This window comes from Perca fluviatilis, chromosome 15 (assembly GCF_010015445.1).
Source record: "Perca fluviatilis chromosome 15, GENO_Pfluv_1.0, whole genome shotgun sequence".
Classification (NCBI taxonomy): domain Eukaryota; kingdom Metazoa; phylum Chordata; class Actinopteri; order Perciformes; family Percidae; genus Perca; species Perca fluviatilis.
The window spans coordinates 25,437,718-25,465,352 of record NC_053126.1 but is presented as its reverse complement, the minus strand read 5'-3'; the positions used below and the strand labels follow the sequence as shown (position 1 = coordinate 25,465,352).

General features: G+C 42.0%; 1 protein-coding gene across 17 annotated transcripts in view; it reads right to left on the bottom strand.

Moving 5' to 3' along the window:
* Positions 1-25,615, bottom strand: part of nfixb (nuclear factor I/Xb) — a 165,634-nt gene extending 140,019 nt beyond the window's left edge. For 4 of the 17 annotated variants that reach the window (XM_039823921.1, XM_039823926.1, XM_039823922.1 and 1 more), the window contains exons 1-3: positions 24,592-25,611; positions 15,222-15,305; positions 3,432-3,467 (exon numbers count right to left, since the gene is read on the bottom strand). In XM_039823921.1, coding sequence (XP_039679855.1) covers positions 3,432-3,467; positions 15,222-15,305; positions 24,592-24,594 — 123 coding nt within the window. In that variant the 5' untranslated portion in view covers positions 24,595-25,611. Of the gene's footprint in view, positions 1-3,431; positions 3,468-6,906; positions 7,160-15,221; positions 15,306-24,591 lie in introns of those variants that run through there. The other 13 variants (XM_039823925.1, XM_039823923.1, XM_039823917.1 and 10 more) reach the window with 12 other exon arrangements.
* Positions 25,616-27,635: the final 2,020 nt, after the last annotated feature.

Genomic DNA, 27,635 nt, shown 5'->3' with positions numbered 1-27,635 from the left:
TTTGCCTTTGAAGCCCGCTCCAGTGTAAGCCAAGTGTGACAGAAATGGCGGCTGAAATGTGACATATCGCTGATACTCTCACAGATATAAGATCTATTCAAAACAAACTGAAGCCCAGGAGGAGGAGGCTGATGAAAGAAATATGTGTATGCCTCATGAAGTATCTTTATAAACCTAAGTCGCCACACCCTCTCTCACACAAACAGTCGATTTTTGTCTCTCTCTGTCTCTCTCTCTCTCTCTCTCTGTCTCATTCTTTCACACACACAAACACAACTTGTGTGTCACCGCAAACACCTTACCCTCAAATGCCCTGTCAGATTGGTTTACACAACGTTCCAAATACCCACATAATGGCGGCGCTGTTATTTAGGTTTATGACTCAAAATCAGAGGAAAGAACATGGTGTACTGATGTCCAAAGCTCAGCTATGACAAAGCTCTCAAATATTCAATGCGTTTCAGTTTTCTGCTCACGATCCGTTCTAGTAAAGGCACACTTTGTCTCGGTGGTTATACATTTTTGTTCTCTCTGCTCCCATATTGTACACTAAGTATTTTGCGTTCCTCTGTATATTCTAGCTCAATTATGTAATTTAGCACTCGTGTGTGTGTGTGTGTTCAGTAGCCATGACAACAGCGCAACATATCGGCGACCACAGAACCGCACCGGGGCCGCCGGCACTGGCGGGGTTGTGCCAAAGACTAATCCATGCCAGAGGTGACATGAGCGAAGGAAAAGTGAGGCGGGTGGAGACAACATGACACACACATCACACACATCACAACACACACACACACACACACACACACACACACATCAGCGTATTACTCTCCTCTCACTCCTTCCTTTTAAAACACAAGCGCACACACTGGATATCCTCCCATTCTTCTTGGCTGGAGCCTCCCATGGCAATAGCAGTAGGAATCCATTCTCCACGGATACTGGGACAGCTGTGCTGATATTGAATGAGACACAGTTGGTTATGCCTCTCTCTGCATGCAGCTCGAGATAAAAACTACATGCTACTTAATTCGAATCTATGTCGCCGGCTGCCAAAATGCGCCCAGCTCATCTCGTCTTTGTCTCCGCCACCAAAGAGAGCGCCCAATTTCTTTGCAAAAAAAAAATAAAAAAATCGCTGTAAATTTTCGCTCCTGCTGACGCACAGTGGCCCCCAGTCACCAGCTGACAATAAACACAGAACATTCATAACCCTGACAAAGACATTAATCACACGTATGTGTGTGTCTTCATAATTCTCTTCCGTTATATGCTCATAATGCAAATAATCCACAGCATGCCAGCGATTTTGAAGCCGCGAAGATAACAAAAAGCTCACATTCGATGCTCTGGGATGTCTACCTCTTTGTTTTAGGCCGCTGGCGCCAATGGAAAGGAGGGCAAAAATACCCAAAAAACAGCCACCTTATACGAGCCAAGCCAGAGTTCAATGTGTAAAATTTTTTTTTATTTTACACATTGAATTTTTAATGATGGCGGTTTGTGCGGTGGATTGGCCTACAATTGGCTGCGTGGTATGAATGAATAAGTAAAAGGAACACGGTGTCCCCGGTCCGTCAAGCGTCTGGCATCTTGACCTCCTGGTGTCCCGTGACGAGGGGAAAGGATCCGCTGGTACTGCACGCCACAAAACTGCAGCACAGCCAATCAGGGACTCCGATATTACCGCCTGTCTTCCTTTCCTCACACGTGCGCGCACACAACTCAGTTACAAGAGAGCACAAAAGATCAACCCCACCTGTCAATCAAGCGTACTATGAGTTCATTCTTCTGTCTGCTGTCCAAAAGCAGAGTGCTCTACTGGCTGCCGGGGTCACTTTCATCCACACAAACCAAACTTCTATTTGCTGTCTGGCATCAGTGAGTTACACTGCGGCTGTATACACAGAATTAAGACAGTTTAACTTGTGAACCAAAACCCCACAGTGATATCATAATTCAATATACCTATCTGAGAAATGTAATACAGGCAATAAGACCAATTCTGAAGTCCTTCGCAGTGTGACTTTGGCGCTTGCTTTTGACATGAAACTGCAGCGATTGGCTTTTAAAAAGGATTTGGATAAAGGTGAAACAGTCGCTTGGAAGCTGGCATCCCGGCTAATCTCGCGATAACCACTCGCAGGCCTAATTGGCATGAAGACGCCAAAGGTTTTAGGTGCATGTTTGCATGTCCGTGTGCACGCATGCGCACACGCAATGCGTGTCTATGTGCGCGCGCGGCGTGTATGTGTGGGTCTTTAATTCTGAAAAATCCAACATTTTCTGTTTATTCAGACTGCGGTTCCATCAGATTTTAATCCTCCGAACAGCTGTTCCAACTCATTTTGCAGGCCTTGGGAAGAGACAGAGAGGGGGCAGAGGGGGGAGGGGGGGGTGGGTATGTGGTGTGTAAGGACCACCTCATCAAATACGTGTAAATGTAAAGTTAATGCTTCAAAGTCCAGATATTGATTACATTCATTTCATCAGATTGTTCACATAAAACAAGCCACAGCTCATGCTCTGATTATTTTCACTGAAAACATTGCTGTCTGATAACGACTGATAGCCACTGGTGGTGACGTAAGAAAAATATAATACATCCTCTCGGAGCGACACATAGCGCTGATAAAGAAAGCTGCGGCGCTTCAGACTGGGAGGACAAAGCAATAAGTCATGTGCGCCGAGACGCTGACCTCGAAGCAGAGGAGACTTCTGACGGACAAAGAAAGCAGAGTACGAAGAAAAAAAAAACATTTGTCATGTAGAGAGTTCTTTCAAGCGATTGAAAATGAGCTGTCCGATAGCTAGCCTACACCTAAGCAAACAAGCAACTTGCAGCTGCATGAGAAAGATGGAAAGCCCAAAGGGAAAAAGTGCAGCGCAAATAAGAGTTTGCACTGATGCAATAAAAAATGAAAAGGAAAAGGAGGCTGGTGTTTTAAAACGAGTGTATAACTTTTTTTTTTTATTACAAATTTCAAATTGCACGTAAAAAAAAAGAAGCTTAGAAGCAATATCTGTAATGTCATATATATTTATATATATATATATATATATATATATATCTCTGTTCCAAAACTACAATCTGATATTTTCCTTTGCACACATTAAAACACAGCGTGGCCGGAGCTGCAGCCAGTTTTTTTGGTCTATTTGCGCTGCAGCATGACTGCATTTGCAACAACAACAAAAAGTGGTCTGGTTAAACCATATCGGCAGGAACAGGCTAGAAAAACACACAGAGAGAAAATGCAACTTTTCATTGGAGTAATCAAATATTTAGCTCTTTCCTGCACGGGCCTGTAATAACTCCAGCTGCAGGTCAGTGTGAGCGTCACAAGAAAAGAAACATTTTCTCAAGATGGAATATATAAAAACACAAACACCTAATGCGGAATAAATAGGGACTAAATAGGACTTACCACTAAGGCATTGTTTAGAAGGTGAGTAGGGTAATACTTTAGTGTTGAGAGGGTGTTAAGAGGCGAGGAGAGCAGGGGTCAGCGTCCAGGCGGGCAGAGGGGGGGGGGGCAGAGGGAAGGAATAAGTTAAAATGTCGCACCAAGTGAAAACAGTCTGAGATGAAAAACATTACGAGCTGCATAGAACTACAGAACACATTTGAAAAAAATGCAATGAAACCAATGAAGTTTTGTTTTAAGGTTGCAGATTTTTTTTGTGCTGCGTCATTGTGGCCTGCAAGGGAACGGACACTTTAGGTTTGGAGAAAGCAACAAAAACGGACAAAAAAACAAAACAAAAAAAAGAGAATCAAATAAATATAGGTTCATTAACTGAAAATTACAAGAGAAAATGATGCCGCGACATTGTGTGTTAGAGGCTTCAAAATATATTTTAAAAAATGAATGGGAAATTGAACTGGCTCCCACTTCTCATGACAAACCTATATAACATGAATTAACGGCCTAAAAATATGGAATTTTATTCCTAAATTAGATCAACATCAAAAACACACCAGTAGTCACACACACACATACACACACACACACACTCCTTTACTCTCAAGGCTCTCCCCGTCATTTGCTTCCATTACGCACTGTCCGCCACATCCCAGCACGCTGCTGCTCTCCAGCATGGCTTTTATTTGATCACAGTTAATAATTCAAGTGATTGTTTACAATTCGTGCCATATCTGAGATCCAAGCTCAAATTCTTAATTATTAACAGAAATTAAATAAACAAAATGTGCCTCCCCGTCTGCAGACGGAGCTGCAAGAGAATGCTGTGTGTGTGTGTGTGTGTGTGTGTGTGTGTGTGTGTGTGTGTGTGTGTGTGTGTGTGTGTGTGCGTGTGTGTGTGCGTGTGTGTGAGAGAGCTGGTGCCGTTTGCACGGAGAGGAAAGTTGGGTTGGGTCTCTGCACAACACACATAAGGTACAATATTTTTCAAGTGACAAGATACACATTACGCTTTTTCGGCTCAGCCAATGGCACGCTGTAAGTTAGCCTCATGTGCAACATGTGTACTGCATTACACTCTGTGAGCTTCTGGTGTCAACTAGTTAACTTCAAGAAATGTATATAGCTAAATAAAAGCTTCTTTTGTTCCGAGATGATCTGCTCATTTTGTTCGGAGATGATCGGCTGTGAAATTATTATTATTATTTATTTATTTTTTTTATCAATTACAGATATAGTCATCATCTCTAAAGGCCTGTTTGGAAATGCATGCTGGACAACTCACAGCTGAGGGACTGCTTTTTTCTTTTCTTTTTTAAACAAGTGAGTATCTTATACACACACATATCCTCATCTATAGGCAATATGTGTAATGCTGTAAGCATAATTTACTAATAATGAATCGGTTTCTACGTTCTGTCTACTTCTAAGTTAGATTCAGTCCCTTAAGTCGACACACAAAGTAGCCCATAATATTTTCTCAATAAAATGAAGAATTAAGGGGAAATAATAATAATAATAAAAAAAATCTCCTTTCCCCCTCTCTGGTGTCATTGAGACGACGACATTACGATCCGAGATGCGAATGTTTTGAAATGGAAACCAGAAGCGACTCGTGGCGGCACCAGAGGGGCCCGGGAACGTCCTCTCAGCCAGTGGTAGCAGCGAGAGGCATACGATGCTGGGTGGAAAACTCTTTTAATAAAACCACTGGTAAAATCAGGGTTGAATTACACATGAAACAGGCCCTGGCGGCCCGCTGTCAGACGAAGCCAATGAGGGATAAACAAGTCCGCTTTATAAGAGTAAGAATTCCAGCAGCTGTGTGTGTGTGTGTGTGTGTGTGTGTGTGTGCGCGTGTGTGCGTGTCGCTGCCACCGGTTGGCTTAAATGAAACCTTGAAAACCGTGTAGTAGGCCTGGAAAACAAGGTACGGGAGGGAAACACTTACAGCTAGAGAATTTGAGATTTTTATTTCAGAGGGCTAATGACAGTTTACTGTATATGAAGATAATAGCGTGAGATTGTTGGATTTGACATTCTGAACATCTGACATTTTACGGCTGTGGCGGATTGCATACAGCTGCAACATGCACCAACGCTGCAAAAAAGCTCCCTGAAAAAGTTCTACGAGCAGCGCTGTATTACTCTGTCCACTCTCTCTCACTGTGGGGTTTTTTCAGCTTCGGGTGAACGATTTAAAATAAAAATATAAAATAAATGCAGGTTTCAACAGGATTAATCACTAATAAAAGCAGAGAAAATAAAGAGTTAAAATGTGACTGAAAAGCCAAATCGAATCGGTCAAGAGGTAACATTTATTACAGATGCCTCACATCTGAAGAGACGCATTTCACCACATTGTATCCACTATAAAAAAAAAAATTTTCAAGTTCAAAACAGCTACTCAATAATCATTTCCTGATTCCCCACACACACAACAACAACAGCAACAAAGTGACAAATAGCATGTGTGAAATGTGATGTTGGAGCAATCATTTCTAAAAAAAATAAAAATAAAAGCGGCTGCTTTTAGAATATGAACAGCTCAACAAAAAAAAAAAGGCATGCCAAGCCTGCAGCATTACCCACAGCAAAATGTTAGAGGAAGCAATAAGAAAAACACAGACATTTATTTTGTAAAGTTTGTTTAAATTGACTGTAACCGGAAAGGCAACTGCTGTCTACGCTAATGAGGATGGGGTGGGATGGTGGGGAGAAACAGGAACATGAAGAGACAGAGGCTGAAAAATAAATATAAATATAAAATCAAGTAGTTCCTGTTAACCTGGAACATGTCAGCACGTGTCAAGTGGGACAACTTGTAAGATAGTCAGCTAGTACAGCAAAAAAAAAAAATAATAATCCAGAAATAAACACATTATCACAAAAGATGCAGAGTGCCTGAGCTGTTCTTCACAGTTTATAATCGCGCACTCACGCACGCACGCACGCACGCACGCGCACACACCACACACACACACCAATGTCTCTCCTCTCCCGGTCTCAGCTCCACATGAAAGCAGCCCGTAAAGGCGGCAGTGTGCGCCCTGCTCAACGGACAAACACTTGGGAAAACCCGTCCAGCAGTTCCTATCAACCTCCGGGTCCACATTCTGCCTGTCCCTACGCTCTGCTTTCCCCTCCTCCTGCGGGCTCCCCTCCTTCTTCTTCTTCTTCTTCTTCTTTTTTTTTTTTTTTATATGAAATACATTTCAGGAGAAGCGCCATTTTCTCTCCAAAAAACCCCATGTGCGATGGAAACGCACAAGGAAGTCTCTTCCACTTCGCGCGGGGCAAAAACGCGCACGGAGACGGCACGGCTGTCGGAGAGTTGAGGTGAAGTTTCAGAAAGACGCTCCAACACAACTACTAAACACACAGTAACACAACAGACAGAGGCAGCGCGATCCGAAATACCCGGCGTCCCCGGCTATTACAAGCTTACAAAAGAGTGAAAGAAGAGAAGACAATTTACCTGTGTCAAGCAGTACGGGGAGTACATGGTTGTTAGCTTTTTTTTTTTTAGTTTTTTTTTTCTCTCTCAGAAAAAGGAGAATTGGAGAGCTTATTTAAGTTGGATGGAAGCTCGGTATACAGTGCTGCATTGCAATCGCTCGCCGTCCTGTTTCTCTCACTCCATGCTGCTGCAGCTTACAGTAACCCCGCCTAGAAAGTGAAAGCTTGCACAAACTTTCAGGGAAAAAACTTTCTCTCCCTCCCCTCCTCTCCTCTCCTCTTGCAGGACTTTTTTTTTTTTTTTTTTATCGCTCTCCTATTTCGAACACATTTCTCCTGAAAGGCGGCATATTTTCTTCTTATTATTTTACGCTACATTTTTTTTTAACACCAAAGATTAGTCGAGGTGTTGCTGCCTGGCACAACTTTTGAATAAAAAAAATAAAAAGAGACCAATCTTTCTTTTGGTGAATCTTCGATGGCTGTCTGACGCGCTGCGCCCCTACATCTTTTCCATGGTAAATGGTATGCTTTCGGTTGAGTTTCTACAGAGGGATCAGTCATTCGGTGTAGTGTTGCATGTATCTGTAGTTACACTGTTGTTACATTTGGACTTAACCCTCGTTCTGTCTTACGTCTTCTTACCACTAGTTTTACACTTCTTTTTTTGGAATTCATGGTCAATGAACCTCGTTTATTCTACATGACATTTTGCCTACTTTTGGAGTAAAAAATAAGCAGAAATTGTGAATTATATTTTGATAGTTAAGTTTCATAGTTAAGATCAGAGGAACATACATATATGTTTATGGCTTATTAACAGATTTTGACCCGGGTAGACCATGAAAGTAGTGATCATTAATTTAAATTTTTTTTTATTTTACCATTGTATGGAACCATCCATGTTATTTTGGGGAAAATTTGGTTAAAAGAAACGCCATACTTCTGATAGAAAAACTTTGAAAAAGGGTCAAATTTGACCCGAGGGTTAAAGGACACATAAATTCATTATCAGAATAGATCTAAAAAAAAAAGAAAAGAATATAGTATAGGATACGGGCCTATATAGTTAGACCTGTGGACACTTTTTTTGTAGTTATGATGTGACACACAGACACATGAACGTCTCTGATTTGACTTTGTTAATAATGTATATAATGGACAAGCCAGGGTTATGTAAGTGCAAGTCAGTTGCATGGACAAACTATTACAGCTCCTGATGGGAGGATTGCAGCTCTTAAGTCTCGCGCATTAAAAGCTAAAGTTTGCACCGGCTTACTGTATATTGCCTCTTTAATTCATTTCCAGGCGTTTGAAAATCAACGCATTATCTCATCACAGGCTGTAAAGTTAAGACTATTTATTTACTGAACCGTATTTGACCCAGTCTGGAAGCCGCAACTGTACGTTTCAAAAGCAGTGAAGTGAGTCCAAGCCAAACAGTTACAAACAGTTACTGCGGCATTCACCATCAAGCAGAGCAAACAGCGAAGACAGACATATAATCACAGCCTCTGAGCAGTATCAAAATACTAAATTAGTCTAAATTGGGGTGTGTGAGGAAACAGAAACACACACACACACACACACACACACACACACACACACACACACGACAGCCACACACACACACACAGGCCTACACAAACAAACAGTGAGTGATACATGTGTGGCACTGTGGCAATTTGGGTGGGAGTGAAGTCATTGTGAAGAATGAAATTCTGGGCCTGACATTGGAGTCCCACAGATTTATGAGGCCTACTGCTTGTGTATGTCTAGCGCAAGCCTCTGCAGGCGAAACAAAGGGATCTGGCCGCTGTGTGGCCAATCACTGCACACGGCCAGACAGGCGAGCCAGAGACGCAGGCGGGGAGGGAGAAAGTGTGTGGTCAGGAGTGTATGTACGCCACAGAACTGTAACCTCCTGGCCTCGCCGCCACACAAGAGACGGTCCTCCCCACGAAAAACGCCCACATAAGTCGCTTGTTCAAGCAGCAATTATGACTCAAGTGGTTGTCGTAGTTATGATGGGAGCAAAGCAGGAAGTAACGCGAAGAAGTATAAAAGCGCCAAACTTCTGCGTAAAGAGGCAGGTAGGGTTGGTGGATGGGTACTATGTCACGGGCGTAATCGGAAGTGAAGTAGCGTCTGATTTGAACCCAAACCACGATCTTTTCCTAAACTTAAAGCGGCTATTTGTAACTATCAGTTTGTGTTGATTCTATAGCGGCCCCCCTCCGGACAAAATACCACACCTGCTGTCGTAAAGATCTTTTAGAGCAGGGGTCACCAACCTTTTTGAAACTGAGAGCTACTTCATCGGTATTGAGTCATATGAAGGGCTACCAGTTTGATACACTCTTATGGAATAACAAATTTGCTCAGTTTGCCTTTAGTTATATATGGTTATTAATGATAAATGATACTCATCTATGTGAAAACACTGATCATGTTAATAATTTATCACAATAATTATCAACAATGACTTACCAAGGTGGGAAACCATGTTGGTGATCCCTGTTTTAGAGTTAGCGTTACCGGGAGGTCACATACAGTAGTTGCGCTGAATGTTTTGCTCGGACAGACAATCATTCATTTACAATAATTAATATGCCACTGATGCATCGATCGCATTTCGATCGTTGCATACGATAACTTAGCCTCCAACAAATCAGACCCGGGGAAAGGCATTCATGAAAACTAAATAGAAATAGCGATATGTTCACTGTTAGTCTCAGTTGCTGTTACAGGTCAGATGGAAGATGGAAAATTACTGCAAAAAGTTTCTCGTAGCTACTTTAAGGAGTTTGGGTGCCTAAATATAACCAAACTGCAACGACGTGTTTCAAAAGGCTACCGTTACGTTCTCCGGTTTAGAAATAAGGTTGTATTTCCTGCCACCGCTAGGGGGCCTTATTTAGGAAACGCTCATGTAGGTCGTATTAACAAACAACCTATATCAGTGTATGGTTTGGAGGACGTGTTGCCACACAAGTTTGAATACCAGCATTCCTCTGTGTGAATATGATACATTTCTTATATGAAATAAGGGTGTAGGTTTTGTATCAACATTGGGGGAACACATTATAAACGGGGAGTCTGGGGGTCGTCCTACATAGAATTTTGGGCGTCAAACACTTCATTTCCTGCCTTCTGGTGCATTTTTAATGCAACAATTTATGGTGCAAATGTCTTTATTTATGTAAAAAGGAAATTATTATTCTCCTGTATTGTTCGAAACTTTCCGCACATTTAAAACATCACACGTGTTTCTGGATGTTTTCTTTTAGGAATCCTGTGCGTCTCAACAGCAAATCTGTTAGAGGATGAGACCTAGTTAAAGCCAGAAGCTCCAAAGTTTAAATCTACATAAATCTTTCTTTATTTTTCACTTCCGGTTGTGTTCTTTAACCCAAAGAAGCAAAGAAGACAGTTCTTGTTTTCCATACGAGTTTTGAGCCCCCTGAAAGGTTATTTATACCTCTTTAGGGGAGTGGGTTGTCTTTCATATTTTTACCTCTTTCATATTTTTACACCCCCCACTCCCCTCACACACACACACACACACACACCCTTTTGGTCTCTCTTTGGGCAGTTGTATTGACTTCATAGCCATGGCCTTCAACATTTAAGGGATATTCTTTGTTTTCAGCTCTATTTTGCAGCGAAGTCATTAAAAGTACCGCGAGTGCAAAAGGTTACAGCGAGCGGTTAGGCAGGGATCAAACCCCCCTCCTTTATAGAGTCGACTTGCATGCAACACACGCAAACGCTCCTCTGCCGTGGCTCCCTAAATGAGCCACACATTTAGTGGTCTGTGTGAGTAAATCTCTCATTAAGTAACACATGGTAGAGCCATATGCTATGGTTGGTGGGTCTGCTGCGGCTCTGCTTTTTCACACACTTGGAATATACATATTTACCACTGCTGTACAGTGGCCAGCGCTGTAATGACTTCACCCATCAGCTCGGAGCTGTTGTACAGTTGCGTTGAAAAAACGGAGGCTTTCGCTAATAAATGATCAGAGAAATTAATGTGTCATTTTTTTTTACTGTTGACTACTTCAGGGAAGCTTTAGGTCTGCAAAACCGGTTGTTTAAGGATGACAGTGAGCACCCATTGTCCTGAAATGATCACACTCCGTATGATACCACACCTGGCTGTCTGTCTAAGGAAACCGGACGCAGCACATGGGAGATAAGCTAAAAGTGTGGTTGTGCTGTTTAGCTGAGCAGATGTCAGCTCTAGCGGCCCACAGTTAACATGCAGTGCACGTGCAGATATGGAAGCTTTGCTTAAAGGTTCCATATCATGCTCATTTTCAGGTTCATACTTGTATTTTGGGTTTCTACCTAAACATGTTACATGCTTTAATATAAAAAAAAACATTCTTTTTTTTAATCATACCGTCTGTCTGAATATAGCTGTATGTCTGAAACACTCCGTTTTAGCGCAGGTCTCTTTAAAAAGCCCTGCTCCTGAAAAAGCCCAGTTTGCTCTGATTGGTCAGCATTTCGAGGTGTTCTGCATCTGCGCTATCAGAGTCTCTGCAACGTCATTGCAGCCGGGGAATGAATGTAACGGCACTGTAACAGCCCTTTCTACCTATATATAGTATAGTGACATCGCAACTGTACGGAAGTCCTGACGGTTAGTTTAAAGGCACAGCTTCTGAATATGGGCTGTAGGCATTTCTCTGTGGATTGAGGGTTGTGATACTTTCACAGTATAAATATAGCACCTCAACCTGCTTTTTTACAATATGGGACCTTTAAAGCTATAGTGTGTAGTTTCTGTCTCCCCCATGAGGAATTCTAATCCGGGATTTCTACTGGATGCGGAACGGCTCCGGAACGGCGGCGGAGTCATTAGGTTTCCCTTAAAGTCAATGCGTGTATTTCCACTGACTGCAGAACGGCTGCGTTACGACTCCGGCACAGCTCCAGTGATCTGCAGCCCTCCGGAGCAGATACGCAGAGCTTCTATTTTTGCCGGACGCCGAAGAGCTCCGCAGCAATTCAGCACACGGCAGATAGTGCGGGACAGGAAGTCGAGTACAGAAGCAAAATTAAACATCCGGTTAATTTTCAAAATAAAATACACCGTGCTCACAGCGGATCATATTTTCCTGCACTACACCTTGAAAACACAGCACAGAGTTGTTTCCCCTCTAGTCCTCTGGATGGAAACAAACTGTTGTCGGTTTTGTGGTTCTATTCTACGTGAATTTGCGAGAACTTGTGGGTCGTCGTGACTACAGCTGCCGCAGCCGTGCCGCAACAAATCCGGACCTAGTGGGTATTGACGGACGGCGGAGCACGCAGCCGGCAAGCAGCGGAGCCGGTCCGCAGCCGTTCTGTATCCAGTGGAAATCCGGAGTAAGTAATGACAACAATTCTGTCGGTGCATCCACATGATACAAGCCTTCCGGGATCACGCTTCACCCCCACCCCTCCTCCACAGTTGCTAGTAGCCAAGGAGGACACGGAGGATTAAAAAAGCATGATGGACTCTTCAGAAGAGGTAATTATCTTCACTTGATTTTCTGCGTGCGAAAGTCGCCGGACGACACAATCTTCTGAACATAGCCATACTGAGAAATCCAGAGAGAGTTTTTCTGATAATTAGCTTTGTAGCAACTCATTTGGCAATGGCTTGAATGTAACGGACATTCATTAATATCAAAAAGTTAAATAAGATAAATGATTTAAAGATAAATCAGAGGGGTCACTGCAAAAGGCTCCTTTTTACCAAGTCATTTCTGCATGAAACTTAACTCTTTAAAGTAAAAAAAACCCACAAGAACATATTACTGTTTTCCTGTTTAAATCAAGTATTTTCTGGTCGCAATTTCTTGCATTATCCCTACGAATGAATGATTTTGCAATTATTAGGCTAATGCTTCCATTTCTAAATTGACTTTAGTGTCTTTTTCTTTTTTCTACCTTTGGAACACTATAGGCTACATTGTGTGATATTGAACTCATTTGAGTAAAAAAAAAAAAAAATCCCTTGTGGTCCTTATTGTGTGATATCGTTCTACTTTCTATAATGTTTGTGATTTTACTGTCTGTTTGCAAACGGAAGAGCTCAGTATTCATTTTAATATCTGAAGAGCTCATTGGCCCTGATTTTTATGCATACCATAAAGTGTTGCTGGCGCCCTCTGATTTTCTCGGTGGAGCTCCTGTAGCCCATATACAGTATGTATGTGCTGTTTGTAATGGACGTTCACTAATATCAAAAAGTTACGCACTAAAGCTTTAAAGAAGTGGCTCCCAAACGGGTGGGGTGAGACAAGATAAATCAGAGGGGTTACTGGGTCACTGCAAAAGGCTCCTTTCTACCAAGTCATTTCTGCATGAAACTTAACTTTTTAGAGTAAAAAAACCCCACAAGAACATATTACTGTTTTATTATTTTCTGGTCGCAATTTCTTGTATTATCCCTCGTTGGTATGAATGATTTTGCAATTATTAGGCTAATGCTTCCATTTCTAAATTGACTTTAGTGTCTTTTTTTTTTTTCTACCTTTGGAACACTATAGGCTACATTGTGTGATATTGAACTCATTTGAAAAGAAAAAAAAAGAAAAGAAAATTTAAATCCCTTGTGGTCCTTATTGTGTGATATCGTTCTACTTTTTATATAATGTTTGTAATTTTACTGTCTGTTTGCAAACAGAAGAGCTCAGTATTCATTTGTATATCTGAAGAGCTCATTGGCCCTGATTTGTATGCATACCATAAAGTGTTGCTGGCGTCCTCTGATTTTCTCGGTGGAGCTCCTGTAGCCTGTATACAGTATGTATGTGCTGTTTGTCTATACTGTATTAACATTTTCTGATGAATGCGTGAGGACCAGAACATCGTCAACAAAGGGAGTGTTAATTGATACAGGACAGTGTGCAGGATTCTTTGTTTTCTTTCCATTTCAAGACTTTTTCTAAAATCCCTATCACCTATCGCTATTCTTCATTCAAAAGCAGTAACCTGCCTTGTTTCGAGACACAGTTACTCATTTCTAGCTCTTAAGTTCCTAAAACGAGTTGATTTCTATCGTACCTGCAGATTTTGCGGTTGAGGTTTTTAGAACTGAATTAAATACAGAAATGGCTTGATAAAATGGAGATTTTTTTCTTGTTATAATACTGAACGCTGACTGGCCTCTCAAAACCTTTCACATTAAAACAATCCGACAAAGAAATCTGCTCATAACTCACATCCACACTACAACTACACGCAAGCAGATATCTCTTCATTGTAAGGCTTCACAATCCAAACAGGTCGGGGCTTAAAGAACTGAACAAAGGCACTGCAACATCTTACTCTTTACCACTTCTAGTACAGGGTGTCAAATTCATATCTGTGTTCAGTTTTAATATCCCCTTTTTTTTTTCTTTTTTTTAAAGCAATTGCACTTTCTCCCTGACGTGTAAGCCAAGAGCACACAGGCAGAAATAAAGAGAGAAAGAAGGAGAGCCGTGATATAGAAAACTAAGCCCCCAACAGCAGACCTCCTGGTGAGAAGTTGGAGGTGGACACCCTCCTGTGGATGTTCTTGAACTCGCTGCCCCTGGAATCCAATACAGCCCCAGCGACGCTCCTCCCCCTCTCCAAAACTCTCTCTTCTAGCAGCCGTGCTACTCAATTACAGTCATAATGGTTCATTTCTGTACCCCGAGACACACGATACACTGTAGCAACCCAGATTCTGTGTGAGACTTGGCGTAAGTCTTAACTCTGGGAAACACACTGTAGCCTAGAAAAACTGGCTCCCACCTCATGAACTATCACATTTTTTTGTTGTCATCCAATTCCCCCCCCCCCCCCACACACACACACACACACACACTCTGTCCTCTCACCCTCCCCATACCCCACTCCTTTGTTTTTATTACCATTCTATATCTCTACATCGATCGGCGTAAATCCACTGCGCCCGCTGCGAGGATTCGTCTTTTCTTTTTTAGAAAAGCTGCTCACTTTCTTTAACTTTGTATTCCTTTTGTTTCACTTTTCATACGACGAGGCAGACTGCACATTATCGTCATAATTTTCACTCCCATGAGGCGAGGGCGCTTCGGTTGAAGTTGCAAAGGCCCCTTTTTTTTTTTTTTTCTTAAATGTGCGTGTGGAAATAATGATTGTAATGGTTTGCAGCTGAGTAGAGGGAGCTGTGAATGACATTATGATTGTGGTGCAATTACCAAGAGCATGAAAACACACTGTCAGTCATAGTAATGAGTAATGACTCAAATAACACATTTAACACAACACATGAAAAAAAATTTAAATTAAAAATTTAAAAATAAAATAATAAGAGATGCATACCCTGTATGAATCTGATACTACAAAGCATTCAGGCATCCCAGGACCTCTGGAGGGTTCTTCGTTCAACAGAAAGGTTTCGGTTGCCTGAAATGTAACACAACAGTCATTTATTCATTAGTTGACACTGTCTTTATGTTCAGGGAATTTCAAAACACAGGAAAGCTGGGTGCAAAGCTGTAAACGCAGGTTTATCCTGCTGCTTCTGATAATGACCTATTTATTAATCATCCTCAAGTCCCACCACCAGATAACTGCTTGAGAAACTTTCATCTTTACATTACACAGATACACACACACACACACACACACACACACACACACACACACACACACACACACACACACACACACACACACACACACACACACACACACACACACACACACAGAGTTCACGGTGTGTGCTGCCTGCCTGAACCCATATGCTGTGCAGGCCCGAGGCCCGGCCCTGCCAGTCACCACCACTTGAATGGGGAGCAAAGTGTTTAGCTGCCGTACCCGCACGCACACAATACTCCCAACACAATGGCATTTCCTGTCCCTGCTATTTCACCTGCATGGTCACTTTTCTGTCTGCGTGCACTGATTCAGCACAAATCATTCACACATACATACACACACACACACACAGTCATACGCACGGTCACATACGACACACGTTCGGCACAGACTCGCACATACGGAGGCCATACGTCTGCCAACATATACACATGCGAACACAAGCCCTTGGCCACACTACTGGCCCCGCATTGCATTCCCTGAGAGATGCAGCTAAATTATTTATTCTAAGTGTTTGTTTCTATTCAGCGCAGTTCATTTGTATGCCGTGGGACGCGCCAGCAGAGACTTGGGCTCTGAATGAGCATCCATTGCAGTTCTGCTGTCAGTTGAGGCAGCCAGGCCAGGCAACATGGATGGGAGGGAACCACAGACTGAGGACACTTTTTAGTCCAAACTGGTCCAAAACAAATAGTTTTTTTTCGCCAGGCTAAATTTGAATGTCTGTTTTGGATATCAACTAAACCTGTTAGACGGGGGCTAAAAATTGCTAGGTTAATGAAAATAACTCTGAGTTAGGGGAATAAAGTTTAAGACCAGGAGCTTTAAGTTTAAGTTGCTGGAGAGAGGAGAAGAAATAATCCTATTTTCCAGAACTTTAACTTCTCGTCTCTTAACATACCTTAAGCAGAAACAAACACGGACCCAAAACAGGAAGAAACATTGCTCGTAGCCAGCTACAAAAATGTAAAGTTATACTATTTAAACTGGCATGTGAGGTAAACAATCTTTCAGGGGTTTCAAACAGACATTAGGCTACTTAAGCATTTACATATGCACACCAATACGCACACGGTGACACGGGATTGCACTTGGTTGGAGAAATACATGCGCAGGCACATGCATAAAATCAGAGCACTATAATAAGTCCCAGACTTGGGCTAACCAAGCTGCGGCTGGAGACACAGGCTATTCATATCCTTCAGAATGAGAGGTTACAGCCCGAGCCTTTTCCCTTTCCCTTTTACTGTAACACAGGAAAGGCATCTGTGTGTGTGATTTCACTCCATCTCTGCCGCGAACGGTCAAGCAGACGGATTGATTAACATAAGATTAACATTAGTTTGTTTAGCGTTGCCTCTCTTCCTTGCAATAAGTTCAGCGAGGGCCACGTTGAAGCGTTCACTCGGCTTAAAAAAAAAAAAGAAAGTTTGTGTTCAAGTCATCCAAGTGACTAAGAAAACACTCGTCATGGCGTTCGGCCTCAGCATCCAACCTCTGGCCTGTCATCATTAATATGTGGGGAAACACCGGAGGAAAAACATTTAAAACCATTTGTCCCACTAAATGGTGCCCCTGTCAAGCTTCCTGGGCTTTCTGTTAAGCTCTTAAACTGCCCAGTCCAGCTGAAGGATATATTTTACTCTGTTGATAATCACAGAGTAGCACAGAACAAGGCACGCTGGTAGTTCTAGCTGCCTCTTTTCTGACAGGTTTGAGTCATTTAAAGTTGAAAAATGATTTTGCGCTGCACAGAAAATGGAGATCAAGCTGATACAATAATAATGAAAGGATAAAAACGTGGGTCTGTTAAAAGGAATGAAGCATATCTCTGTCCATATCTTTCTCTCATTTGTTTGAGACTGATTGTTTGATGTAGCTCCCTACAGCACTGGCCCCTTCTCCACCCCCCTCTCTGTGAGTTTTTATAGAGCATGGTATCAATTATATATATGTGTATATATATATATATATATACACACACACACACACATATACACATATATATATATATATATATATATATATATATATATATATATATATATATATATATATATATATATATATATATATATATTCAGCATATGCCCAATCCATATGGCCAGCCTAGAGCAAGAAAAAAAGGCATAGAGCCTCGTTGTAATTAACACTTAAAAAGCTCTAGGAGTCATATGATGTCTGGGATGTTGACTTTTTTGGTGACCGAGACGGAGTGTAATACAACACTGAAATGGTTGTCAGATTGTATCAATGGAGAGCGCAGACAATGTCTTTATGACTGCAAACAAAGTGGAAAAGAGGATGAGGAAATTTCAGAGCCCAGGCCAAAGAACATTTGTTTTCTTGGTCAATGTCACAGTTCATGTCTTTATGTCATGTGTGTGTGTTCAGTGATTTGGGAAATTCGCCATGGTGCTTTCTTACCGCGAGTGTGCTGAGAAGATATAAATCTCATGTGTGCGAGTACAAACTGGCCCCATTAGCGAACTCAGAACTGTGTATGTTACTCTGTGATCCGGTCACATAGTGTTCCCAACACAAACCTTTGGGGGGGGGGGGGAAATCAGAACAATGTTTTTTCACCTGTTGTTCAGCCACCGGTTCAAAGGTAATTTAAAGAGGACACATTATGCTCATTTTCAGGTTCATACTTGTATTTTGGCTTTCAACTTGAATATGTTTACACGGTTTCATGTTCAAGAAACACATTATTTTTCTCATGCTGTCTGTCTGAATATTCACTCTCTGTCTGAAACGCTCCGTTTTAGCGCCTGTCTCTTTAAGCCCCCCTCCTGAAAAAGCCCAGCCTGCTCTGATTGGTCAGCGTTTCCGGGTCTTCTGCATCTGTACTCTTTCTGCACCGTCATTGCAGCCGGGGAATGACTGTAACGGCACTGTAGTGGCACTTTCTACCTAGATATACTGTATTATAGTTGTAACATCACAACCGTACATAAAGGCACAGTTTCCAAATACGGACTGTGTGCATTTCTCTGTGGATTGAGCGTTTTCATCCTCCATTCTTTATGCTATGCTAGGTTAAGCTGAATTTCGGGGGAAAAAAGCAAAAGAGGGGATTGTCCAATATGTTAACTGTTCTAAGCACTGCAGGTTGCAGGCTGTTCTCCACCATTTGTAAATAATAAATTAAAAAAAAGCTATGAAAACTACTGCACTGTAATTCATATGTAGTCCACATATTTATAACTGTATGCACCACACGGACAGTATAAAACTGTATCGGGAGTAGGTCGGATGGGTAGGTCTTAAAACACAGGGCTGTTAAGCAGGGGAGTTCATGACCCGGAAGAAGTTAAGGGGAAAACACAAGACTTTCACCCAGGAAATGGACGTTTGTTTCCCTGGAGTAGGCTACAACTTAAGGGGACTGGTGTTTTAACTCAAACCACAAACTTTTTTCTAATCTTAACTAGTTGTTTTGGTGCCTAAACTTAACTGCAACGGCCGCTGAAATGACCAGGGCCTTACGGTGCCCTGTACCCTGCTCACAGTAACCTTTTTCTCGGCTAAATTTAACCGTAAAGGCCGCTTAACTTAACTGTCATGGGGCCAGTCACGTGACGACCGGTCACGTGACCGCGTGCGGTCGCCGCAATTCCGTAATATATAATACTCATTGTTATGCATACGTTTTCGTAGGATATCATATGAACCCATTAATGAGAATGCGTTGCAGGTTGTTAAACCCGTCCATTGACCCAATGTACTCTGACAGGCAGGCAAAGAGGCCTACTGATTGCGTGAGTGTCATCATGAATTTTAATGTCCACAGTAACTCAGCTGCACTCTGCAGCTATGTGGTGTATATACAATAAGTCAGATCTAAAGGGGGTTCTCAAGGCATTGGATATATTAGCGCACATATACATATGGCCCACCTTCCCCTTTCTCTCTAATTCTCTTGATCCTACACAGGCACACAGCAGCACAGAAACCACCTGGGTTTCCATGTTTCTGGATACACAACAATCCAGGAGAGGCAGGTATCCTCCCAACCACTGATTAACAACCTTCTGATCATTCCACGGCAGCCTCCTCCTAGTCACTCGCAGCGTCGACTCTGCGAGCTCAAACACTTTCTAGCGCATCAGAGACTTTTATCTTCTACTGCAAAACACAAACTGATATCCTACCCAGTCCCACTTTATTCAGTCTTAATTGTATCCCCATTCTTCACCTGGTAACAAGCTAACAAACCTGTGCAGATGTGGCAAGCACATCAAAGAGAGGGAGGGGTGGGAGGGGGAACTTGTTTGTAGAAAAAAATGTGTGGGGGAATATGAAAGGGGAAATTTACGTTCTGTGAGTCCAAGCCAGAGCCACCTCAGGGAGAAATGCTGGAAAAATGTGATATTTTACACCTGCATCTCAGGAGGTGAGGAACGAGACAGGGAGCAGGGGAGGCGGTAATTAGAGGAGAGTGTGTGTGTGTGTGTGTGTGTGTGTGTGTGTGTGTGTGTGTGTGTTTATAAAGGATTTTTAGTATGTTTCTGGGGCTTGCCACTGGTTCTTTTTCAGCATTCAATTTGGTACGATGCATTCGATGCCAGATTATTAAAAATGCTGAACCTGGTTACAAATGCTAAAAAATAAAAGTGTTGAAAATTTAAACAAATATGCTAATATTGTTACAGTGATAAATAGCTGGCAAGCTCTGTTTAATGAATAATGCTATTGGCTCAAAATCCTCATTAAGGCCCTAAAGACGAGAGTGAAGAGAGAAAATACATGTATTGTTGTTGTGGGTTTTTTTTTCTTCTCCGAATTAAACTCGGAAGGCAGAAGATACCAACACCTTCCCAAATTAAGGAGATTCAAATTACTCGGTTACACAGCTGGTGTGCAGTCTGGGGTGTCTTGTGAAACCAATTAATGTGAGGGTTAAAGTCTTGATAAAGTAATTGAGGCAGGGTTAGAAATGAGATGGAAGAGTTAGGAGTGTAATGTGATCAGCCTGTGCTTGATAAGACGCCGCACAAAATATACACCCCAAAGTCTGAGCGCTGTAGTTGCGTTAAGACGAGTTCAACAAATCTGTCAGTGTTGTTTCCAAGGCAAACTAATCTGATCTGGGGTCTGAAGTCAAATTATCCTCATACTTCATGTGTCTGCTTTCAACATATAGTCAAAGAAAACTCTAAAACTGCATTGGGAACAGGTGAGATTACTCACTCCAGTGTTTTTCTTTTTACTCAAACAAGTCATAAAGACAGACTGCACAAGGTTCCCCCCTGCTTTCATTTGGCATAAAGTACTCTCCACTAACAACAAGTTCATCACACTACTATTGCTTTCATATTACCCTTTAACTTTTCAAGAGTAGAAGATCCATTCGAACAGGCATCACTCAGAAAAGCAGCTCTCTGTTCATGTGAGAGTCTGTTTTAATTGCTAAACTACAACGTGACCCTGAAGAGGGCTGACGTGGAATGCTGACAAATAAAACCAATATGAGTAATAAGCTGCCGATAACCTTTTATGTTTATGTTGGCCTGTAAATCATTAAGCCTTGTCTTTGTTTTCAGCTGTGCTCATAATGATTAAAACAATAATAATTATAGACACTATCTTCACTCATAAAAGGTCAGTTTATTCATCATGGAGAGTACTACTCTGCATGTGAACACAGTGGTATAATGTCTTTCTAAAGCCTGAGAAAATCCCCCTGGTGATGTCATGGTGATGTCAACAGGGTTATCTTAAATTAGGCTTGACTTTGAATATTTGACAGAAAGCTGCATGTTACAAACTTGGGCCATGGAGTCTGAAAGGTGAGGACATTCAACAAGCAGGAAAGATTTCGAGAATGATGCTTTTGAGTTGCATTGTGGGAATTGTAGGATCCAGCTTTGGTGAAGTTTGGCTCATCAGAGTTAAAGAAAGGGATTGTATCTCGACCTCTGCTGCTTTGATTTTGACCATTCTTATTTCAGTCTGTCTCTCGTAAGTCCCCACCCCCAACTTTATGCAAATACAATACTAGTCTCGTATAGCCAGACCTATCTCCACAGTACTGCACAGTAAGGTCTGGCTCCTCCACACATACATTCCAGGATAGGAGAAAAGAATGCTCTGGGTTGTTCCAATCACAACTGTCATGGGCGGCGCTAAGCTTGGGAAGGAACGTGTTTTGGTGGAACATTTGCACCCCGCAAAAGAAAACGCCACATACAATATTAGATTAAGTTAACTGTTCACACAATACATTAATGCGAGCTATTTAAATTAGCTAAATACGTGGTTAAACGTCATTTGCTCTTACCAGTGTTCCGCTGTGTGTATTTTGTCCATAAGAGCAGTCGAGTAAATGCCGTAAACATATTCTTTGTAAATCTTTAAAATCATTCCCCGAAAGAACCAAGCAGGGCTGCCTAGTTGCACGATTCAATTTTTCTTCAAAAGTTGCCATTTTCAGCGTGTAGCTTGCTAGCTCGAAGGTTCTGGTTGTTGTTTCCAGAAGCGAACAAAATTTGAGAACAGCAACACACAGAGAGCGGCCGGATGTTGCGCCGACTATCCTGGAAATGAACTGTTGTTGATTCAGTCTAGTGCAAAACTAAATCACTGGAGTGCCCCTTGAAGTCTGCTTTTTCTGCCCTTACCAGTTGCTTGGCTTTTAAAAAAAGATACATGTAAACAATTCTGGCGACTCTTTTAATTGTCAAAAGTGACACTTTTTCTTTTGATTCATTTAATGCAGCATAGATGCCACATCAAAATCATATCACGATGTGTCCTCGATAGCCACTCCTCTAAACAACGCTACAATAGCTACAACCACTTAACAACCAATCAACCTGACAAACCCATCTGAGCTCACTACTGTAATATTTACGCTGTTGTAACGTAGATCAGAGTTTCCATCTTCAAACTACGGCAAATGCTTACACGCCACATAAGCTATCATGGCCTGCTTGAAGCCTTATTTATTTTTCCAAATGTCAAGGCCAGGACAAACATAATAGCATAATATTCTGTATACAGTCAGGGATGACATCACTGGCAGCAACAGCCAAGAGGGAGATCACACAAGACTGGAAAACCGCTTTTCTGATCGTGTGGCAGACACACGCACACACACACACACACACACACACACACACACACACACACACACACACACACACACACACACACACACACACACACACACACACACACACACACGGATACAATTACCCCAACTATTTACACAGCACTTCATGATTACTGTATTTGTTTCTTATGTTCCTATACTGTACATCACACATATGCTGAGCAGGAGAGAGCAGTGTAAACTTTACATGACTATTATTACTTATCGTGAAAATCTAAACCATAATTTGGGACCAAACATGTGTCATGATTCCAGTTTCATGATGATGGGTCACATTTCCTTTTTGCTTTCCAACACATTTGGGAAAATCAATAACCTGTCATGCGGCAGATAAAGATCGTCTCTACAGAGAAGTGGAGTTTAAGTGTTTATTTGAGTGTCATAGACATAGCCTCTGGGGGGTGGGGGGAGGTAACGCAATCCTGACATTGATTGACAGATGCCTCCAGTGCATGCAACTGAAATATTTTGCACAATTTCACAATATAGCCTTCCCTGTAAAAATAAATAAATAAATAAAAAGAGGTGAGTTGCTGCTGTAAGTAGGGGAATAACAAGTCGAGATAATCCCATGTGAGGCCTGTCCTGAATTCTGTATCATTTTTACTGATGAGCTTTTTGGGCAGCTGCCATGTCAGCTAGGATGCTTGTAAACAAATAATTATTCATACTAATAATCTTCCATATTCATGTGCAAATAAGATCCCTTTCTGGTATCTAAGCTGCTTCAAGGTTGTATGTGGGAGGTTCCCCTAACTATTGCCTGACTTGACTCATTTCATGCCAAAAAAAAGATCTATGGGTCAAGGATGTGCTATATATCATAATTTTGTATATAACAGACTACTTATTACTCATTTTGAAACCTACAAGTGCTGCATTCAAATGCATGTTTTCACAACCTCACAGGGAATACATTTTTGCATTTTAACAAAATTTAAACAAATATGCTGTCCGGGGCAAATGGGGGTAAAATAGGAAACAAAAATATATAAAAAAAAGTACTTGGCCAATTCAAGTTATAAGGAAACCACAAATAAAATCCCAAATGTTTTTGAATAAGAGAAAGCTAAACACAAGCAGATTCCCAGAGCAATCATTTGCTTCGTGATGTCACAGGATTTGTTCTGAATTGCACAAATAAATCACCTGCGTAATGAAGGAATTGGTCTAAACCGCTGTGCGCAATTACGCACAAATGAAATAGGCACATAATTGAATGTTGGCGCAAAGAATAAGTTCCATCCTCTTATAGCCAAGTTTCCAAACTCTGTTTAACTTTGCCTTTAGGTGGGATTCAGGCTCTGGGGGCTGTTCACATGTCACCATGTAACCTTTATAATAAAGTGTATGACGCCTCTTGATTAGCTGCTTGTATGATATGCGATAGCGCGTATCATATATGTGGCTATAAATAGTCCACAGGCAGGCCCACATCAGAGACCACCGCAATGAGGGGAGTCATGTTCTCCTTGTGGAGAAAACGGCAGAAGGCAGTGGGCATCGGGCGCTGAACTGAGAGGGCTGGACACTGATTTGGCCAGAAGGATGGAAACCCATTTTGGCAACATGTTGTGTAACTATTAAAATAAGGCGTATTATGTTTTTTTTCCTAACAGCAACATCATTTTAAATATACATGCAACATTTTAGCAGAACAAACTCTCCTAATTTGAAAAAAATAACTATAGTACCATAATAAATCTGACTGTGACAGAAAACATATACAGGTAGGTGGAAGGACTTGGCACACTCTTTGGCGACTGTTACCCAATAGCTACACAAATAAACAGTAACATACACACGCACGAACACACACACACACACACACACACACACACACACACACACACACACACACACTAAACTTTAAAATCATTTCTGTGTATCATTAAATCTATGAACAACTAAAATGAATCTGAAAGCTGACTGCATAAATGAGCAAATGATATTGGTTTACATAGCACGTACCATTGTGGTGTAGGGAAATGTGCCAACACTCTCAAAGACCCATTTTCCACTCTCAAAAGTTCGGCTTCCAAAAAAAAAAGTGTGTGGGAGAGAGAAAACTCGGTTTCTTGTTCGGCTGGGCCTTATACCGGAAGCAAAATAGCCCTAATACACGGCCTGCTGCCCGGTAAACATTTTTTTTGTGGTAATTTGTAGTCAACTCCTCTCAATCAAGGCAAAGGAGGACAGAGCTGTGTAATCCAAATCGTCTGCTTCCCGACTTCTTCATGCAAGGTGTTTATGTTCGGTTTCAACTCGTGAAATTTCCATGAAAATGGTCGGCTCCAAGGCTGTGCTTGCCTGTTCTCTGTCCAGTTTGTCCCGGTACCGTAATGTCCACTGAGTCGCCGCGACACCGACACAGTCACCGTGTGAGCCCGAGTGACAGAGCAGGAGTGTGGCCGTGCACCGACAGTAAGTAGCTTTGCACTCTCTGTTTACGCGCTCACCAGATCAGCTGTTGCTCCTGCAGATGGGACGCCGCCGCGCGCTTTCCCCCCTTGTGCATGCTCCCGGCTTTGCTGATATGAAAACGTTCCTCCTCGCTCGGTCCTCCCCCCCACCTGTTCCTCAGTGTCCGGAGAAAGTCGCGGAGAGAACAGCGTCTACAACCGAACTCACCATGTGGCAGCGCGGATGTCGCAACAATAAAGAGTTGATGAGACTATAGCGGGGCTCGGTGGGCACTGCCAGCCGGGACTGCCTATAGGCTAAACACGTGAACAAGGAGGTGAAATGTGCGTACGCCTGTGTGAGACACCGAGTAAATCCCCCCCCCAAAAAAATGTAAGAAAAACAACTCGAAGTGAAAACCCAGCGTGGCTGCACGGAGGCACCGGCGCAATGAGGTCGTGCCGTGCGGGGTCCTGCATGCGGCCGCGGCCGGAGAAACGGAGCGGAGCGGAGGGCTGGTGAATTATTAATAACCAGAGCGGTTCACAGTCTGTCGTGTTCAGTGAGTAACCAGGGCGGCAGCTGGGGGTTTAGAGGAATTAAATACGGGCTCAGAGTAAACCATGGACGCAGGGGATTAGTAGCTCGCTCCGGCAAAAAGTGTAGGGGCAGCTCGGGACCGAGAGAGAGGGCGGGAGAGGGAGCGGAGGTTAGGGAGCGGCGGCTGCTGCGGCGGCGGTGGGGGAGGCAGCCGCGGTGCTATCTTCTATGATAAACCCAAATCTTTTGTGATGGCTGTGAACGTCGTTTTGCAAACTTCAAATATTCAGCCTCAATGCAGGGGAGGCGTGCGTAGACAAGTGGGGTCATTCTGTAAAATATGACCTTCAACTGGTCAACAACAATTCAAAGCAAATCTGTAGCATAAGCCATCTATGTAGGCCTATTTTACATTTTTATTGTATTTTTAAAAAAGGAGGTTAAACGGAGCCTAGGTGGGTTAAAGCACTGCTACCCATGTTGATTTAATTCTCATAGCAAATTATGGGACAGACCTTTATCCCATGTCATGCCTGTGATGGGGATAACATGAGAAGTTTCCACAGCCGTTAACTGTCACGTGTCTGGCCTTGTTTAGAGGTGTGTATCACATTTGAATTGCCACTCCAAACTACTGGACTGCAGTCTTATAGTTCACAATCACATCCTCTGTCAATCTATAAAAAAAAAACGAAAAAAAAAAACGTCTCTGTTTCGTCCAGTTCACATGCACCTCTGTTTATTCTGTCATGAATAAAGCAGTGGGTTTGGACAGAGCAGGTGCATGACATGCTGGCTGGCGTATATAAACATCATATTTATTCACTACAAATATCCAAATAGCCCCGGGTATTCAGATGGAATTTCAACATGCAGACACGCCTTCAAGAGAGATGGCCTATTAGTCATGAATAAATTACCAAAGTAGCGTTTTGACCTTTTACGGGAAACAGAGCACTTCAACGGAAGTGCGCAATTGCAGACGTCATGCAATAAAATGATGACCACTGTCAAAATGGATCCCACCTGCCAACAATTTAGTCTGTATTGGTTCAACTTTATCACTTTACAAACAGACAAATAAAAAGCTTCTGGACTCACAGTTGTTCCTTAAAGAGGCATGCAGCTAAATATTTCAATGACAGAAATAAGCTAGAAGCATTTTTTTACTATATAAATGTTGTTTTTGGACTTTGGAATAAAAAGCATTGTAACATTTTAAATGTTGGACGAACTGATTGAAAACAGGTAATGGCTTAATGGCCCACTCATTTAGTCAATAGAACGACATACAGATCTATATCCATTTTTTCCATTTTGCATTTTTTAACTACAATCTCCGTCTGAGATTTTCCACAAGCAGCTAGGCTACATTTGGCCCTTATTTTAAGTGAAACCGTTGTCAATGAATGCCTGAACACATTGATCAAAGTTGTCACAGTCTTTATATTTTGCACACCATGGCTCTCTTTATATTTATAACATGTAATAGGATATCTGTCGTTTCTGTAAGTTCATTTAAAAAATATGCGACTTTCCATAGTTTTTAAACTGTTTACAGAGCACAATGAAATACAAAAAAACAAAAACAATTACATGACAAATAATTAGCTTAGGCCCCAAGTATTTTATTTGTATTTAAAAATAGGCTGAACCATAATTAGGCTGCGTGACAGAGGGGATAAATGATGTCATTTTTTAGACTACATGTCCGAAATAGGCTAGTTATATTTTTTTTAAAGGCTACAAAAGCATCAAGACAAATCTGTTTAATTTATTAAATACTTTTTTAGTTATAACACATTTAAGGCCCAGATTTGGTCAGATTTTCATTCAGCCACGTCCAAACTAAAGCGTTTTTTTTAATAGCTGTACAAGTGTGGTAAATAATGGCAGCAGCAGCAGCAGCAGGCCTCCATGTGAAGGGCTGGCCTCTTCAGTCAGCGGCCTGCAGCACAGCCACAGTCTTTAACTGTCTTCTCCATCAAGTGTCTTTGGGCCTGTACGATCACAATCACTTGTTAAAGTGCGTCGGATTATTTTTAATTTTTAATTTTTTTTTGGAAGGGAGC